Raw genomic sequence first — 19,054 nt, 5'->3', positions numbered from 1 at the left:
GACATTCTATCGAACACCTGCTAAAATGCCTTTGGACCGCTAACCAGTGGAAAGTTGCGGTTCCCTGTTTGGTGTCTCGGACGACACAGTTGAATCGAGTGTCGGAAATATTAGCTTTGTATTTAAGCGGCATTCGCCCCTTTCCTCTCCGACCAAACCCTCGCCGGGCAGATGGCTGAAGACAGCGAAGCGACAAAGCACGGGTCCGGAGAAGCGCCCGCAAAGGGAAGCAACGAGGCAGAGGCCTCCGCGACGCCCCCTCCGCCTCCGGCCTCCGGGCTCCCATCCGTCTCCCTCAACATCTGGCCGCCGTCGCAGCGGACGCGGGAGGCGGTGATCCAGCACCTGATCGAGACCCTCACCTCTCCATCCGTCCTCTCCAAGCGCTACGGCGTCCTCTCCCTCGACGAGGCCTCCGCCACTGGCCGCCTCATCGAGGAGGAGGCCTTCGCTGCCGCGGCCACGGCTGCGGCTGCGGACGGCGCCCACGCCACCTCCGTCGACGAAGAGGTGGAGATCCTCCAGATCAACTCGAAGGGGATCACCGCGGCCGCGGACGGCGCCCACGCCACCTCCGTCGACGAAGAGGTGGAGATCCTCCAGATATACTCGAAGGGGATCAGCAAGCGCGTGATTGAGACCGTCAAGAAGAGAGGTTCATCCGTGGACGGCGCCGCCAAGGTGACACCGACGCCCGCCGATTCTGACGCACCTGCCACTGCTGCCGGTGAGGAAGCCTCATCTCTCGAATCAGAGACTCCACAAGCTTAAATTTGGGCTCTGGATACTATATCATGGTACTCTTTCCTTTTCTGTTTCTTGAGTGTTTGTTACATTGTTCTCAGATGAAATGCTTGTCTTGGTCTGGAATTTTTAGTTGGTGGTGTTGTCGAGGATGATTGCATTTTGTGGATCTGTAGACTTGCAATGCTGCATTGAATTGCTATATGGTGATGTTTAGGGTTTTATGACATAGTACTGCTACTCTATATCAACTAAATAAAGCTAAAGGAGAATGTTCAATCTCTTCCTCTCTCTGGTTGGAGTAGATAAAATTGGGGTACTGAAACTTTCAATCTTGTCTCTGTATTTATATATATATTTTGTTGTTGCTGCCTTTCTATTTTTGGATCTACCCCAATATTTGTTTTTTTTATAATTTCAGTATTTATAGCATTGCCTGCTTTTATTTCTGTTCTTATCCTATTATTGCTGTTATGTTTTTAAATAGCGAAAAGACTACATCATTTGATTACTAGGGAATCAGATATTACATTGGGGTTATTACCAAAGTTGATTGGGAATTCACTATCCCCACTTAGAGCTAATCAAATTAGCTCTTGCAAAGTTAGCCATGACATGAGCTGTTGTTTAAATGTCGTCGGATAATAACAAAAGTTGTAGGAAATAGATCGACATAGCAGTTTAATGTCGTGTATTAGACTAGAAATAGTCAGTCCATGGGCATGATTTATCCTCCTTGATCCATCTGATGGCTTGTTGAGAGTCAGATTTGATGATCAGGTGTTTGGCTCCTAATTCAAGAGCCCTCTCGAGGCACTCTCTAATTGCCCGACATTCCGAATGAGCCGTAGAGGAAACCATGATGTGTATGCATCCTGCAGCCAGTATAGAACCATTAGGAAGTTTTAATAAATAGCCTGAACCAGCTGGCTGGGTTTTAGAGATGAATGAACCATCACACTCAAGGGTGTGGAACATTTGTAAGAAGGTTCATAACCATTACTTGCATATCTTCATACTATGTTCAGATTATAATTTCTCCTTTTGTATTCTTAGATTTGTCTAACCAGCAAGTGGGACCTAATCAATCTAGACGTAGCTGCTTATGTAAAGTAGAGGAAACCATGATGTGTTTGCATCATGGTTTCCTAACCAGCAAGTCGGGCACTCTTTAATTGCCCGACATTCCGAATGAGCCGTAGAGGAAACCATGATGATGTGTTTGCATCCTGCAGCTAGTATAGAACCATCAGGAAGTTTTAATAAATAGCCTGAACCAGCTGGCTGGGTTTTAGAGCTGAATGAACCAGCACATGCAAGGCTGTGGAACATTTGTAAGAAGGTTCATAACCATTACTTGCACATCTTCATACTATGTTCAGATTATAATTTCTCCTTCTGTATGCTTAGATTTGTCTAACCAGCAAGTGGGACCTAATCAGTCTAGACGTAGCTGCTTATGTAAAGTAAAAAACTCGTATAGTGAAACAAGAAGGGAGTAATAAAGAGTTGACTGCAAAGATAAGAGACTAAGTACAGATTACTATAAGATCGGAAGTTACCTCTAAATTTATTGAAGTCGTATACATCCTAGATTTTCACTTAAATTGAACCCTAAGGCTTCGCTCTGTTCTCATAAAAGGACTTCTAACTCAGTGTGACAGCTTAAAGACTCTGTTATGTAATATTTGACTCAAAAGTGGGAACTCTTGTTAGCTGAAACTCAACAATGTTGAAATAAAAAAGGGTAAGGAATACCCACCTAAGGTATAGCCCATTTCACTTATTCCATCAACTTTTAATTGACACCACTTAGCAGCCCAAGCACCCTATCTTTTTGTTATCCCACCTACATTTTAAGATCATTTTTGGCAAACAAATAAGTCCCTGTAAATTTTACCTGCTAGGTATCTCAGCTGTACATCCGTAGTCATTGCAGTGTCCACAAGTATAATGTGCCTGAGATGGTTGCTTGGACCATCCCAAATAATGTGGCACTTGTAGGGGAAGCAGCTATTCACTTATCCCTTGCTAGGATCGCATTTCTTGACAAAATCAACCCGATCAATGTTTTTGCAGCACCAACTAATGTCTCACTGGCGTTCACTTGAAGAATTTTTGGAAATGGTGTATTAATTCTTCTAAGAAGCAAAAACCAAAATTTACATAATCTTCCCCACTCATGGACCAGTAGTGCTTCTAGGTTCAATCCAAAGCTGTGACACTCACTCTACCATGAAATGGGTCATTCTAACCATAGTGATTATTAGGTTGTATTAAGTGCTGTGCGAGAAAATAAGATCCATCTCGTTTTTTTTGTAACGAAAATATTCGCTTTGGAAATATTAGTTCAAGATGGGAAGCTAGAGGTAGAGGGTATTATTGTGTTCTGGGTAAGGTAGCAGCAACACTAAGTTAGGTAAGAGATTCTGAAATATTTCTAAATGGTGAGAAGGGTCCATTCTATTGGCCACAGTTGAGAAGAATGCTTTTTGGTAGTCAACCTAGTTTATTTTTTTACCCATGAATAGTTTTGTGGCTGCTCCATTAATCTCATCAGTCTTTCCACTCTATGCTTATTTATCGGCACGCTTTGTTGAAGAAAAGATATCTGATTTTGTGCAGTTGTGAATGATATTACATAGAAGGCAACAATCTCAAACATCAATGGTCGAACATTGTACATCCTGTTGTCTGGTTTTGCTCTTCCGGTGCCAGTCTTCTGTTTTGGTTCAATAATCTCATCTTGCTTTACATATTTGAAACTGTTTATGCCCTCATAAAAAATCTGAAATCTGTAGAAGATTTATCAGTTGCTGGTGGTTTTGTTTAGATTTATCAGATGAGTTGAATCTTCATCATACTTTTCTTGCCAGGAACTACACATGGCAGTGAAGGCCTAACACACTCAATAGTCCACTCATGATTTTTTTGGTTACCATAATTGCTTCCAATGCTTACTAAGATTCTTTGCTTCAGGTTTCTCTGGACTACTTAGGTTAATCAATGCTAGTCACAGTGATCAATTACTTCAAATATCTTTAAAACTTCTATTATCATAACAAAGTTTTCAAAGGGCATCAATATTTATGATAAGCTGTGATCTTTGGTGGTGTTTATGCAAAATATCCATTCCAAACATTAAATATTTCCAAAGCCATAACTAACATATTGAAAACAATGTAGACTCAATTAATTCCCGCACTGATGATGATGATGCTGAAAACAAAGCCTACTTTATATCTCTCTATGTATCCTTAAAGAAATTTAATCTCCATTTGAAGCATTAGGAACACAGAAATGAAAGAATACCTTTGGACTTTTCTGAAGAAAAGGGGCTTCAGTGACCATCAAAATGATTCAACATGAAATTTTCTTCACCATATGCAAAAAATCAGCAAGTGATAGGCTAACGGCTAAACAGCTACTAAAAAATTCTGTACAAGATTGTTAAAGGAATTTTACATTCATGGCATTAGCTCAGTGCCCAGCAACAACCCATTCAATGAATCTGCATGAACGAACTATTTATTATTCTTCACTAAAATCAGCAGGCAATATGCTTGAGCTAAGAACAGACACTACCTTTCGGTTTACAATCATCTCATGGCAATAATAGCTGGTAGAAGCTGTCTGTCGAATCTAATTTGTTTCTGCAATTAGCCAATGCGTTGCTTGCCATAGGTGGTAACTTTTCTGCCCTGGGGCTTCTTCTCCAACATAAACAAACACCTTTGCCATTTACTTTCTTTGTCTTCTCCCTGCAACTGCAAATTAAGCTGTCAGAGCCAAGGAAAATAACAAGTTGTTTCACATGCCATCTAACACTCCAATTGATCAACAAACTTGTGTATGTATGACGCGAAACAAAACAAGATGTTGAACATTCCATTCTATTAAGATAATTAGCCTTCTCAGTCAAGAGTTCTTCACAGATTTACAGAAATTTCATGAGAATCTTAAGTTGGAGATGTTTCTTCTGTGGATCAATTGTCCAGTCCATATGGGAGCATAAGTGGTGGAATGGTCGAAGAGGGAAGTAAAAACAGTTTAAATATACATTTTTCTACATCCAGATCGACTATAAGTAGTCCAAGAAAACTCAACTGGAATAAGTAAAAATTCCGGAGGTGTTCCAAGTCTCATACTGGAAACAAATAGTGAACTAAGTTGAAATATTATTCTGCTTCACACTTGTGTATTCAGTATCGACAAGGATATCACACCTACGAATGGGTTAGATCAATATCAAAGTTTGCAAGATACCCATCTGGTATGGTTCAATATAAATGGTATTTACCAGTCAAATGGTCTTTTCTCAGGCTTTTCGTTTTAAGCTCAGCATGTACTAAACCAACACATGATACATCGGCACAGTTTAGACTGATACCAGTTTAGGCCAAGTCAAGTACTTAAAAGAGTTAAGAACCTTGATCATGATATTAATTGAATGATGAAATGAGACGAATAAACTAAAATGGCAGACCTCTTTGAAACCATGATCTCCGAACTGCTTGACGAATGTAGCGTTCATGCTTCTGCAGAAGCTCGTCAACCTTGTGAGACTGAGAAAGCAGAGGCCCTGAGAACTCAACTCTGTCTCCTTCATCCTGACGACCCTGAGCATTTTCAAATTAGAAGAAACAGCAACATAAACAATAATCATCGCTGACAGATGCAAGCTAAAACAAAGCAAGGAAAGTGTCACATCCAACTCCTACCAAAAAATTGCGTTTTGCTGAGATCGGATCTCCCCTGAAAAGCACTTTGGAGAAGTCCTGAGAATGGTGTATGTCGGATGAGTCGAATGAATCTGGGCGTCCTAAAGTTGCCCACTTCTTGAGAATCTTGCATTTTGCTTGTTCATATGTGTCATGGCCTTTGGAGCCAGCACTGGTTTCATCTGCATCTCCATTCTTGTGCGTACCGAGTTCCAGAACAGCTTTATCTGGCACAGTATTGGATGGATCTACAGCACCAGAAACATGGCTTTTCGAGCTAGAACTACTGTGAGATCTATCATATGCACAAGCTTCTCTCTGCCTTTTAGCCCATGCAAAGCCACTAGAAGCAGAAACATCCAAGGGACCCGAGAAAGCAGCATCCTCTTGACTTAAGAGTCTGGCTTCACCATTTACTCTAATGTGTTCTTGTTTTACCTTGGATCTAGTAACTCCATGACGATTGATCTGTGACTGTGTACATGAAAAGCAAACACATGAAAATAAAATCCACCAACTATCCTAAAACTTAGTTATGGAGTAAGATGAGAAAAGGACCTCTTGGCTCTCTGCTATTTTGCCTGGTGCATTACTTGGTTCTCTTGAAGCTCTATATGCCCCTGGTTGTCTTGATATGGCTTCTGGCCCATGCCGTCGTCTTTCAATCCTTCTCCTGAAAGGACAACACAAACTGATCAAAATGGCTGCAGGAAAATGAGCTCTCTACATTCTTTGAAACATAGATTCCTCTTTTGAGGCTAAGGATGTAGATTTGTAAACAGAAAGTCCAGCGTTGAGAACCATATCAGCTTCTGTAAAAGTGATACCAGCTGAATTAAATATCAGATGTGATTGGCTAGATCAATGATTTTGAATGTTACATCTATGAAGAATTGCAGATAACGGCCTGAAACTAAACCTACACAGAATGGGAAATGTCTGTTCTTTTCTATGCGGACAGAAGTTTTGCTGCCTAGGTGACAACTATTTGGGATAATGTTATAATATCCCAACTATGTGGTAATGACAATGGCAATAACAGCAATAACAGCAAGGCCATGATGTCTGAACTATTTGGGGGCTACATATCTACGTGAAGCTGTGGTCCGACAAAACACTAAAACGCAAGTCATAGGAACCTAAATATTTGCCAATCAAAACAGTAAAATTGAGCTTTATAACCTCTTGGAAATTAAGACTTCTTTCATTAACAAGTAAGCATGTGAGAAAGTCATTGAGGCCAAAACAGATTAACAAATATAAATCGCTCCAGAACCATCATTTGTTTGAACAAAAACAGATAAATTAAAGCAAATTGACAACAAAAACAATCTTGATTATAGATAATAAGAAAAGATCAACAATCATTCAACATCAAGGAGTACAGTCCAAAAAATAATAACCATAAGATTAAATAAGGTTAAAATTTTCAGTCAGATCCTAGTTTATACACCTTGTTAGACTGATACAGTACCGAGATATAGGATGGTATACCATCTTGTACCACCTAGTATCATTGAGAAAATATTTAAAAGATAATATCAATTGGTACCAAGCTATATAGACTAGTACTGGTTACTGGTTGGACTGATAAATAATAGTTGGTATGCACCGTTCTGGCCGACATATGAAACCTTGATATATGTAAATCAAGGAAAAGGATATATAAGAGCATATAACATAGTAACTATGGAAGAATAGATACATAAGAAAAAAAATCAAAGAAAGGGATACAGAGCATGATATAAGAAACCTAGTTGTCGGTGGAGAATAATGAAGAAAAGACATAAACAATAACAATGAAAAGAAGAGAAAAAAATTAAAGATTAGCAAATCGCATGACAAAGAAAATTAAGGACTGGGAAAAAGAAGGAAACAATTAAAGAAAATTTAGTAGTAGTAGTAGTAGTAGCAGTAGTAGTACAAGAAGAAAACCACACCTTGTCTTTGTTATTGATGGCTATCATTTGCCATATGTAAAGAAGAGAACACAAGAAACAAGATTAGCAATCAAAACACAAAGAGAGCTGCCATCTTTTTTGTTGATAGCTACCATTTTCCTTATGAACTAATGGTAATTGGGAGAACAGTGGTGGTTGCCCAACTGAACATAGAAGGAGATTGCTTTTCTACCTAGTTCTCTCTCCCAATGACCAATGAAGATAGGGAACAAGGCAAGAACCCAATGGGATTTTGGATGAAGTGAAGCATGAGTTGCCTTCTCTAAACAACTTATCTAATCACCAAGATTCTGTGAATAATGAGAGATATGTGGTACCATAGAAAAGGTATAAACACATACAATTAGATGAAATTGTCACTAGCTGGCAGCCAACAAGACAGCAGCCTCGTTAAGTCCTTGGTGGAAATTTGACAATATTAATTATGTTAATTATGATTCAGGATATGATGTCTGATGTAAGTAGCTAATTAAGATTACCTGTGTGACTCCTCACGACTCTTTGCATCGATCTCTTTATTAGGTGGATATTTTGGCAAACTTGAAGGCTCACAGGCATAAGGCTTTGTTCTGAAATACTGAAAGCATATGGAGGAAACAGAATAAGAACGATCATTAAAATTAGAAGAACAGATAAGATAGAGATCTAGAAGAAAAAAAGGGAAATAATGCAAATTACAACACAAGAAGCAGTAATCAGTATCATCGATATTTTTAGATGGAAATGACCTAATCTGATGAGTATTCAGTTAACATATTAATTGAAGAAGATAAGTTAATAACTTCTTTAATAAATTCTTTTTTCTCTTTTTGACAAAAAGGTGCTGCAAAAGGCTAATATCATTCTAGCAAAATACTGCCCACAGAGATACAATGAGCTATCTTGATTCTTTGGTCACCCAGAAAAGAAATCCTTGTGACATCTTAAGGCTCAGTTGGTCATATAATCTACAAGATCACTAGCCTAGTAGTAAACATGATCAATAATCATCTTATACAAAAGAAACAGATGTTTATGTATCATCTGCACAACTCTATACATCCTCAAGGTACACTAACTTCTTTAGGAAATTTGGTAGCAATATGATGCAAAACAATGCAATCTATTTTTCCTGTATTTCTACTATCTTAGCTTGAGACTCTGCACTGTAATATAAATCCTCCTTTTGTGTTGTTTATGAATCATTAACTTGGAGAGGAGATGAATTTCTTGGACAATTGGATCCGGTGGTACAATAAGGAGGAAGGAATTTTATATTCTCGTTTAATTTAATGGTAGGACTACATGGACACAACCAATATTCACATGAAGCTGAGCTCTCTAACTGTATTTGATTCGATTGTTGAAACTTCTTGGACCTTGGTCATGTTTGCATATGATTCCTAGTATCATAGGATATTTCTTGATTTATCTGTTGAAAAATCTAATTACCATTAATATCCTCAATAATTTGCATATGATATTAACTTTCTGTACTGAAGTAGCCATGTAGGACTCACTAACTCACAAAGTAAATTCAACCATGGCAATGTTGTGGTTTGGCAGATTAGAACAAGGTTGTTTAGTTATACGTATATGAAAAAAATAGCAACAAGAATGGCTAAAAAATATCACAGAGTGTGTGGGAATGTTTAAGCTATCTGAATGGTACTGACTTCAATGTTAGCCAGCTTAGAGTAATGAATTTTCTTCAAAAAATATTTCCCTTCAATTTGTATATGGCTTTAAGTTTTAGTTATTTAGTATGATTAAAATTTGAGGAAGAAATCTATTAATGGGAAAATAAATCTGACATGAAAAAGAATTCGATAAAAATGTTATCATTGTGGAAGAGTAGCAAATTAAGAAAAAACACAAAGTTTGACTAATATAGCAAGACACTAAAATGGCATGCTGACACTATGTACGAATCAGGACAACTCATGTGAAAGCATTTAACATAATATATGCACCTCAGATGCAAGAGCAGATGAAGCAGTGCCACGCTTGTAAGGCTCAACAGACAGAAAAGTTTCTAACAAATTGATAGCTGTTGCTGGCAGATTCTTGAACATATCCTGAAGACAACTCTCATAAGGATGATGAGGTTTGAATATTGTAGCATGGGGCAACTTGGACTTCTTCCAGTACTCATCTGGAGGGGAACCACAAAGCTTGAATATTTTATGTAATTGTTCAACCTGATAAAAAGAGGGAAAAAAAGGGTCCCATGTCATCAACGAGAACTACTGAATCATGACATATTCATGGTTCTACTCAAAAAAGATAACTGCCATGATATTTTAATGGCAAGTGAGTCACATGATTACCTCAGTTCTTCCTTGCAGAATTGGTTTCCCAAGAAACATTTCTGCAAATACGCAACCAACACTCCACAAATCCACACTCACTTCATAGTTAGTTGAACCCAACAGTAGCTCAGGAGGACGATACCATAGTGTCACAACACGGCTAGTCAGTGGTTGTTTATGTTTGGTACTGCAGAAATTTGCCAGACCAAAATCAGCCATTTTGAGAACTCCATCATTATTTACTAGAAGATTTGCACCCTTGATGTCACGATGTATTACACCACGTAAATGGCAATGTTCAAGTCCAGATAGCAGTTGCTGCATGTAGCACTTAACCTACAATTCATCAACAGACAATCAATTGCAATATGCATCTCAGTCCAATTGACTATAACGAGAGAGATAAACAAAAAGCTTTTATGGCTAAATTATCACATGGACAAACCTGTGCTTCACTGAACTCAATGTCAGGACAAGCTGACAGCCCAGCAAGATCATGTTCCATGTACTCAAATACAAGATATAGACTACATGAGAGCCGAGAAGTTATCAGTCCTTCGAGTTTCACAACATTTGGATGGTCTAGTCTCCGTAGTATCAATATTTCTCTTGCCATAAACCTAACACTCTCTGGCTCAAAATTGTCAAACCGCACCTTTTTTAAAGCAACAGCCTTTCCCGTGTCAAGATCTTGTGCTCTAAACACACTGCTGTAGGTACCTTGTCCAATCTTGACATGCAGTAGACAGCAAACAAAATTTAGCCAGAAAATGAAGCAAAAGTAAGCACCAACTTCAGTGAAAAATATAGCCATGAGATTATTCAAAGATAGGCCCAAAAACACAGGTCATTTGTTACATATAAAAGGACACAAGATAGACAAGTTAAAAATGAAGTTTATTTTCAGTGAAACATTTTTTATCCCCAATCAACCTATTTTCATCTGATGCTTATTCTTGTTTCCCAATCAATGAAGGAAAATTCAGTGTAATATATAGGAACCAACTGCATGCAAGAAAGAACTGATAAGTGCACTAATATTCTATTTTGTATGACAGATTTGCAATCAGGTATTCATATATATTTATGCAATTATATTAGTCATTGCAGGATCTTAAGTATTGAGTGAAGTGTCTATCTCGGGTATATAATACTGATTTGATGGTTCCTTGATCATCATATTACAATTCACTCTGAAGCTTCCTTCAGTTGTGGTGGTGTATTCCATTTTATCCTATTGGACCTGACTGGTCTCTTTACCTTTTCAGCCTTTAAAAAACCTTCCCCTGCTTGTAAAGGAAGAAACTTTTGATACTTGTTGGCATCTCAGTTGTAATATAAGCTTTTTCATAGGACTCAAAATGATAGTATGCCATCAAAATCACAAGTACATTTCCCACAGGAGCTATAAGGTAATCACAATATCGGATATACCCCGCTCAAGTCCCTAAAAACTTCGTTAAAACACCACCATAAATATTCCAAATCCTCCTATGAGCTTCTGATGTGAGAATAATTTGAAAAGATTCTTATCCTCATACGCATGATTCCACACAGATAGGCTAGTAAAAGTGTTCCGGTATTGTTTACAATGATCCCTAATCTATTTAGCCTAATAACATACACAAATGGATCCTGTAACATGGCCCAAAATTTAGCTAGTAGTAGGACAGGGATGAGCCTAGATACAAGTTCATCTTCTGATGATTTTCCATAATGGGGCCTTTAGGGTATCACAACAGCCCCTTCCAAGAGCCTACTACAACAGTTTAAGAACATATGCTAAAGCATACAAAAAGGCACTGGTCTCAAGAGGCAAATGATCTCTTATATATGAAAAGAGCCATGTTGCTCTGCTCTGGTAAGTTCGGCCATTAAAGATAAATCTTGGTTAGATTACTAATGGAAAGATTGAAGAACATGAGATGAGCATCTGAGTGACAAAAATGATTAATGGGCGCAGATGAAAGACTAGGATAAGTATGGCTAAATCTGAATTAGATAAGTATTGCAAGGATCCAAATTATGCCTAATTATAAGAGAGCACAAAGTATATTCATTCAAGACCAAATCAGCAACGAAAGGTGCTTGGACTTGTGTTGAATATAAGCAATATAGACAAAGAAATAGGAGAAAGATATTAGCTGCGTCGGAGAATGTCATCTGAGAACAGCATAAGGACCAGTGCTGACCACATGCATTCCAGAAGAGGATCATTGATATGATTGAAATCATCCGCATTTGTTCAGATGTTGAACTTCATAAGATAGAGCATAAACCAAAAAAAGGCTTTTTCATAGATCGCATGTGAAACTTCAAAACCAGAAGCAGACTAGGAGAATATGCAACAAAGAACGCCACATTTGATCGGGAAAGGGATCGGTACATCACTTCTTTGTTCAATATGCCACGATCTTATCAAGAAACAAATCACATGAATGGATGAGGTAGAATAAGCCATGACAAGGTATATGATTTTCACTCTAGAATGAGAGCACGAGTTCAAAGAACCAATCGAAGGTCATGACGATCTTGATATTACCTTCTCCAGCTTCTCAAAGGAGTCGGCTTTCAAAGGCACCCAACCCTGAATAGCCTCCCCGGCGACGGCGCTGAGCCAAGCGGGCCATCCGGCGGCGACCTGCTCCCCCTCAATGTACTTATGAAAATTCCCCAGCCGAAGGCTCTGTAAACTGCCACTAATTGCGCTGGCCTTCCCAGGATCCCCCTGTGTGCATCCAGCCGCCTCGCCCTCCTGCTCCTCCTCTCGGCATCCCTGCCCGGCGCGGCACCGCGACGACGAAGCCGAGACCGCCTCCGATCCCTCGCGGTGGTCCCTCAGAACGCCTGAGGAGTCCAATGCCGGGGTCACCGAGACCGTCTTCTTCGACGCCACGCAGCCCATCACCGCCCCGGCTTCGCCGGCATCGGCCTGACCACCGGCGGTCACGTAAGGCCCGGATCAAGAAATCGGCAAACGACGACGAGCCGAGGAGGAACCCGGTGGAGATGAGACCGGAGAGGGCACGGAAGGTCCGTCAGAACACAAAAGGTGAGATCCTGGAGCTGCTTTCCTGTGTCTATTCGTGACCTCGATCACTAGGGTTCCTTTTTCTTGCGAGATTAGCGGGATCTTATAAAGAGAGGAAAAAGGAGGGAGAGGATAAAGGAAAACGGCCCGTACGAAATCTATTACAAAAGAACATGTAGCCGTTGCGACAACTTTGCATACTGTGGCATTTCTCTGTTTTCCTTTAATTTCCTATTTCTCACTCTTTCTTTTTTTTTCTTACTATATTAATTTTTTTTATATTAGAGGATAGACCTTTATATAAGGATAAGACCACTTAATGGGAATTTTAGTGATGGTTTCACCATTTTAGTTGTGGTAAATATGCATTCTCAACTTAAATTCAATCAATTGTTATTTTGTTTTTGGTCAATGATGGTTTGGTGTATCTTGTGTTAGTCCTAATAATAATAATAATAATAACTACTATTATTATTATTTATGAGAATAAGTTTGAAGGGAAGTGAACATATTATATATTATATATTGGGGGGTATATGGGCATCATTTGACAAGACGGTGGGAAAGGAACATGTGTGGCCGTCCATGGATGACTTTTAGTCAGAGTCAGTAGAAAGAGGGAGTGTGTGTCTCCACTTAAAATATTTGTTTGTGTGTGAGAAAAAGTGTGAAGGGGAAGTGGAAGGTGTGAAAAAGAAGACTGACACACCGAAAGCGTAGAGAGACAAACTCTTCCTCCTCTTTTCCCTCTTTCACTCGTAGCTGCTGACTCATGCAGCCATGATTCTATTGGGTTGAGTTGGGATGAGACCCGCAGGTTGGAGATGCAAGTGTTTGTGAGGAAAGAAAAATAGTGAGAGTGGGGTTCAGCTGAGGTACCGGCAACCATCAAATGATGGTGCTGTCTTTTCCGGTGTGATTGCTTTTGTTAGAGGCATCTCTTCCAGCTTTAGTTCTCGTAAAAGTTGCAGGTTGGGCTCATGTACTTTTTCTTTCTAGTTTTTTGCTTGGATGTGTAGTTCTTGGCAGGATAATTACCCTCGTAGCTTGAATCGATTTACAGGATAATTAGAGTCTCTCCACTTAGAAATTTGATATCCTCATCAAAAACTCAAATAATATTGACTCTCCTGCAGTGCTGTCATAATGTAATACATCATAACTTATAGTTTGAATTACTTACTAAGATATTTTAACTTAAGCTAATAATGATATATTTATTTAGCTAATATTGAATTTTTATTTTTTTGTTTATCTTTCTGGTCACCATATTTTCCTTCAGCATTCTATGTCAACAGAAACAAGATTGATTAGTGCTTTGTCAAAATTGTCTGCATGTCTTTCAAGTAGGTAGTCAGCTTGCTGCTGTTCCTGGGTGAAGACTAAAAGTTGTAGATGTTGACTTAATTTTTGTACTATGTGGATCTGCTTGGTTTTATTGGGAGAGTTGTGCTCCAAGCAATTATTGATGTTTCAAAACATTTGAGGGCTATTTTTTCTTCCTATACATAAATTTGATAGGACACAATGAGATTGCATGAGTGTCCAATACAAAATAGACAATCATTGATCAGATGTCCAAACTACCTCCAATTCTATAGATGATTTAAGTAATATATATGTATATAAATATAGAAGACCATTCTTGATGGTGGTAGGTTGCAGCCTCCTAATTATTCATTGCAGGTACAAAAAGTAAGAGAGAAATGCAATTTATTATGGTAGATAAAGTCATGATAGCCATATCATATTCAATCCTATGAAGGGAAAGAAATCAAGTGCATGGGAGTGTTTTAGTTACTTCAATCATGCATAATAAGAGCATTAGTTTGACCATCCATGGAGACACTTTTTACTACCACTTATCTCCATTAACAACCAACACACTCATTCCATGCCATATCAGTTGACATACCTTCCATTCCACATTTATGATCAACTTTTTTACCTACTAATTTCTCTTCCTGCAAATACAGATCCAAAAGAATGGACTTTAAAAATGTACAAGGGAAATTTTAAACTATTGTAGATAGAATAATAAATAGAAAGCAGTGAAATGTGCCATTGTTGGACAGTGGGGATTTTAATTAAATTAGGATCATTATGATGCCTGTCTGTCTGTCTTTGACAACAACATCAGTCTTTTGATTTAATAGCCCATGGAAGAGGATAGGATCAAATGCCATAACTTAATCTGCCATTATGCACTTGTTTATAAAAAAGATGTACATGTATTTGGACTCATGTGTTAGGAACTGAGGATGCTTTTCCATCCATGTGATGCCCATATGGCATGCACCACCATGTCAATCAATGAGAGAGTTTGGATATATGATGGGCAATTTCCAATGAGCTTTTGATACCATGATAAATGATGAGTTTGAGTTACCACTTAATCCCCAAAAGCTTAAGTTATTAGAATCTTGTGTTTGAAATTGCCACCAATAGCAACATTTCTTTTAAGAATTCTGTGTGCATGCCAATCATATGGTCAATTCATTGTGATAGGTTTTGAAGATTGCATGGCTCTAAAATATTGCCTCAGATTTAGTCACTTCACCTACTAATCCTAAACTAATGCAGCAATAACTAGTAAATCCAATTATTCATGATTTTTAAAGAAGTTTTTCTTAATCGATTATGACATTTAAGAAATTTCCCCCAAAACAGCTTTTAATCATGGTGTGTTTTTTCTATCATTTTTTACTCATTTTTCTGTGTCTTTTGCTAAAAATATAAATGAATATGTCTGCAGTACTAATTTCTACAAGTTTTTTTTAACCTTTATTAATATTGCTGACTAATTCCCAATTTTATCAATCTTATATATGTATTCACTAATCATTTCTACAAGTTTTGAACTTTTAGAAAAAAAAATATAAATAAAGACATCATAAGCTAAAGATTTGATGTCCAAAATGGTAGCTTTGAGAGCCCAAAAGATTACAGCAACTCCATTAAGCATGCCAATGAGACTGGCAGTATCAGATCTAATCCAAATAGTGTTATCCTTCTCTCTCAGCTATCCTGAAAGCCTCCAAGAAAATAAAACCTTCCACTTTAGAAGGGGTGTTAATAAGGTAGAGAGCATATCCATCCATCTTCAAGGAGGGGACCATCCTACCTCCTAAAGATATCAATTAATAGAGTAGTGAAATGAGCCATGGCAAGCAAGTATAAGAGCAAGCAGGGAACATATCAGAAAAGTCACTTTGTTACTACTGGTCACCAACAGTAGTGCACAAGAAGTAGAACTCTCTCTCTCTCTCTTTATGGTGTTCAAGGATTCCCCACACCTTCAAATATGTACATGAAATATGAAGAGAATCTTATACCAAGCAAAATCAAGTCCCTGTTTCACTATTTTATGCACAGTCACCTCCTGCTCAAGGCTGTGGCATGGATTTTGCCTTGTTGACAATGTCAACCAGCAAAAGATATAAACAAGGCCTGATGATGCAGAAAGGTAGGTTGGCAAGCAAGCTGCTTTCTTTTTTCCTGGTCTTTTCCTTTTGCACATGGACTCCCAATTCCCTCCTCTTTGGTGACTGTTGATTTGTAAAAGAACTTTTCTCCATGCTTCTTTTTCTTTCTCGACCATATTTGATTCCCGCAGTAGCCTAAAATGAAGTCTCAGAACAGGCAATGCGGCATAAACAGTCGAAGCATTCCAATTCAAGGCTCTGAAACCAAGAAAAGCACATGATTGGGTCCTCCTTCACACTGGCCTTGAGAAATGCTGCAGATCTCTTTTGGAAAGAACAGGTCAAAGCTGCTCAGCTAACCTTGAAGAACTGTAAGAATAGCTGTTATAATATGGCCTGTTATATATTCCCCAGCAAGCATCTATCAAGCATATATACACAAGAAATGTTTTCCTCACTCGATGAAGGAACCATAAATTAAGAGATGAGACATCCATCCAAAAGGGAAAAAAATTCCATCAAGAATATATTAAGGGAATCCTTTGGTTAAGTATAATCTTCTCTTTTGACACAGTAATACGTAAAAAAGAAAGAATGTTCCTTTCTTTTGTTTCACACCCAAAATCTAGCTCCAGTAAAGGTCTTGCTAATTCATATAAGAAATCCAATCATTGGTTTGTTAGATTGGCAGCTTTCAGCATCAAACAATAATTTTGCAATAGCTGTTAGTAATATGTGATACAAACTTGGATGCTAAAAGTGATTCGGATCATAGAGTCTGACGAATATATTATTATTAATTTAGATTTAAATATTTAATATCAATATTTAGGTTTTTAATATGTGAGCTATCACATAATATTGAGATGAATAGATGTTCGAACAAAAAAGAATTACGATGATAGAGTATACATCATAATGCGAAGTCATTACTAAGCTAAGCCTCATGTGCACCATATTAAAATTCAATTCGGATTATAATAGGTTTTTCATAAGGATATAAAATTGTTTAGGAGGAGATTATAATATCCCTAGTTTAATTTCAGGTAGAAATGGATAAAAGGATTGAATTAGACATGAGAAATGGATAAAGTATTGAATTAGACTTTAAGAGTGAGATGAGTATGTTCTTACTAACTCTGACTTAAGATTCAACAAGTTAATACGTTAATTATTATTATTCTGAATCATGACATAATTGATCTTTCTTTGAGGTCTGGACTGCCACTAATACTTAAATATAATCTGGAATTCTGATGTGAGATATGCCTCTTTACCATTGGCCGGTCACCATTAGCTGGAAAAATATTCATACCTTGGAATTCAATTACTACCATAACTTAAACCTGCAGAATGGAAACAGAGTGCCGCCACAAAAGCCTAAATCACAAGCACAAGAAAAGGTATCAACAGAAGATCCAACTGTTGATCTCATTGTAATACATGTGTTCTTGTTGAAACAAAGTGCTTTCAATAATAGGTCCCAAAAGGTACAGTTCTGCAAATAATGTGAAGCCACAAAGACAAATGTGACCCAACCTTCTTTGCAAAGATTGTGATCATAAGAAGAAAAAATATGGAAAATTAAAGAAAAAAAAAAGCCACTGTGGTTGTCAAAAACTGGAGAGGAGCTACAAAAGATGGCACAAATGTAGAAAATAATAAGCTATACAGTTACCTTATTATACAAAACCATGGTTTATGTACGTTCTTCTGTACAGCCATTTGAATGAAGGGAAGGAATGAGGTATGTCAGTATCCAGTTTGATGGGAAAAACCTGAATTTGGGTGGGTCATGCTTAACTGGTTCCTGGGATCATAAATAGGATGGGAGGGTAGGCTTTATTGTGAAGTTGCAGCTACTCTGGAAGAACTCAAAACTGCAATCCAACAAGGAAAGGAAACAGATTTATTCATGTGGAGATTGATTCACAAGTTTTGATGGAAATTTTTTGCAGGCATACTGCTCTTCCTCGAAGGATTTTGAATATTTGAGTTCAATCAGCAGTATGTCTGCTTGTAGATGTAGCTAAGAATTTTGCAGGCATACTCAAAACTACAGCCGGAGAATAAATCGCACCCACAAGCAGGTGAGTGAAGGAGCAGCACTCGGATTCCCATGGCTAAGAAGCTTGACACCAGAGTCGACGGGCCTGGGCTCACCTCCGATGCACCGCTGCCACTAGCATCCATGGAGTATGATGGCAGGTCTTGGCCATGGAGACGACGATTGCTTTGTAATCTGAGGGTTAATTATAAATTAATTCTTATAATTAACTATATTTAATATTACGACTCCTATACTTTTAAAAATTATATTATGATCCCTATATTTATAAAAATAAAATATTTAACCCCATTATTTCAATAAAATATCTAATTTTTAACTCTGTATGAGAATTTTAATATTTTAATTTCGGACGTATAGAGATATCAATATAATTTTTAAAAATATAAAAATTATGATGATTAATTATAGGTAATTAGCCTGCTGAACATGTTAGCACAAAACGTTCCCCCAAATCAGACTTCAACTTTGACTTTTTGTGCTGTGTTCGGAGAAGGTTGACTGACTGCATACGATGACTGGAATGCTCTATCATGTACCTACCTAAAGCTTACAGAAAGTAGGAGAGTTACGGAGGTGGCCTCTCCTGACCGATTCAATTATCCATGTAATCGAGAATCTAGATTGTTGGGATGATAAATGTCCTTACCATCTAAGAGCATTCATTCTAGAGTACTAAGATGACCGAGCTTTCATATCACACGTCGGCATGACTCACGGACTAGAAAGAGACGTACCCGTCATTCATGACCCATCGGACAATTAATGCTGACGATGGAGGTGACAACGCACCTCGCAGAACGGTGATTGTAG

The 19,054-nt window shown here is 38.1% G+C and overlaps 2 protein-coding genes across 4 annotated transcripts; one reads left to right on the top strand and one right to left on the bottom strand.

Annotated features, from left to right (window-relative positions):
* Positions 1-43: 43 nt before the first annotated feature.
* LOC135641276 (MFP1 attachment factor 1-like) lies at positions 44-1,026 on the top strand. Its single transcript, XM_065156568.1, has one exon. The coding sequence runs from the start codon at positions 172-174 to the stop codon at positions 769-771; it is 600 nt and encodes a 199-aa protein (XP_065012640.1). The 5' UTR covers positions 44-171; the 3' UTR covers positions 772-1,026.
* Positions 1,027-4,100: 3,074 nt separating this feature from the next.
* LOC135641275 (protein IMPAIRED IN BABA-INDUCED STERILITY 1-like) lies at positions 4,101-12,846 on the bottom strand. 3 transcript variants are annotated; one of them, XR_010497700.1, is made up of 10 exons: positions 12,260-12,845; positions 10,163-10,447; positions 9,736-10,053; positions 9,379-9,606; positions 7,906-8,003; positions 6,024-6,138; positions 5,466-5,939; positions 5,231-5,363; positions 4,330-4,511; positions 4,101-4,255 (listed from the first exon to the last, which is right to left on the bottom strand). XR_010497700.1 is itself a non-coding variant. In XM_065156567.1 (9 exons), exons 1-9 carry the CDS (start codon positions 12,620-12,622, stop codon positions 4,486-4,488), a joined length of 2,031 nt encoding a protein of 676 aa, XP_065012639.1. In that variant the 5' UTR covers positions 12,623-12,846; the 3' UTR covers positions 4,101-4,485. The 3 variants fall into 3 exon arrangements, 2 of the variants coding, with proteins under 2 accessions (XP_065012639.1, XP_065012637.1); XM_065156567.1 differs by having other exon boundaries at positions 4,101-4,511; positions 5,231-5,354; positions 12,260-12,846; XM_065156565.1 differs by having other exon boundaries at positions 4,101-4,511.
* Positions 12,847-19,054: the final 6,208 nt, after the last annotated feature.

The sequence above is a fragment of the Musa acuminata genome, chromosome BXJ3-6 (genome assembly GCF_036884655.1).
Source record: "Musa acuminata AAA Group cultivar baxijiao chromosome BXJ3-6, Cavendish_Baxijiao_AAA, whole genome shotgun sequence".
Classification (NCBI taxonomy): domain Eukaryota; kingdom Viridiplantae; phylum Streptophyta; class Magnoliopsida; order Zingiberales; family Musaceae; genus Musa; species Musa acuminata.
Note: the sequence above shows the minus strand (reverse complement) of the source record. Positions and strands in the feature narration are given on the sequence as shown.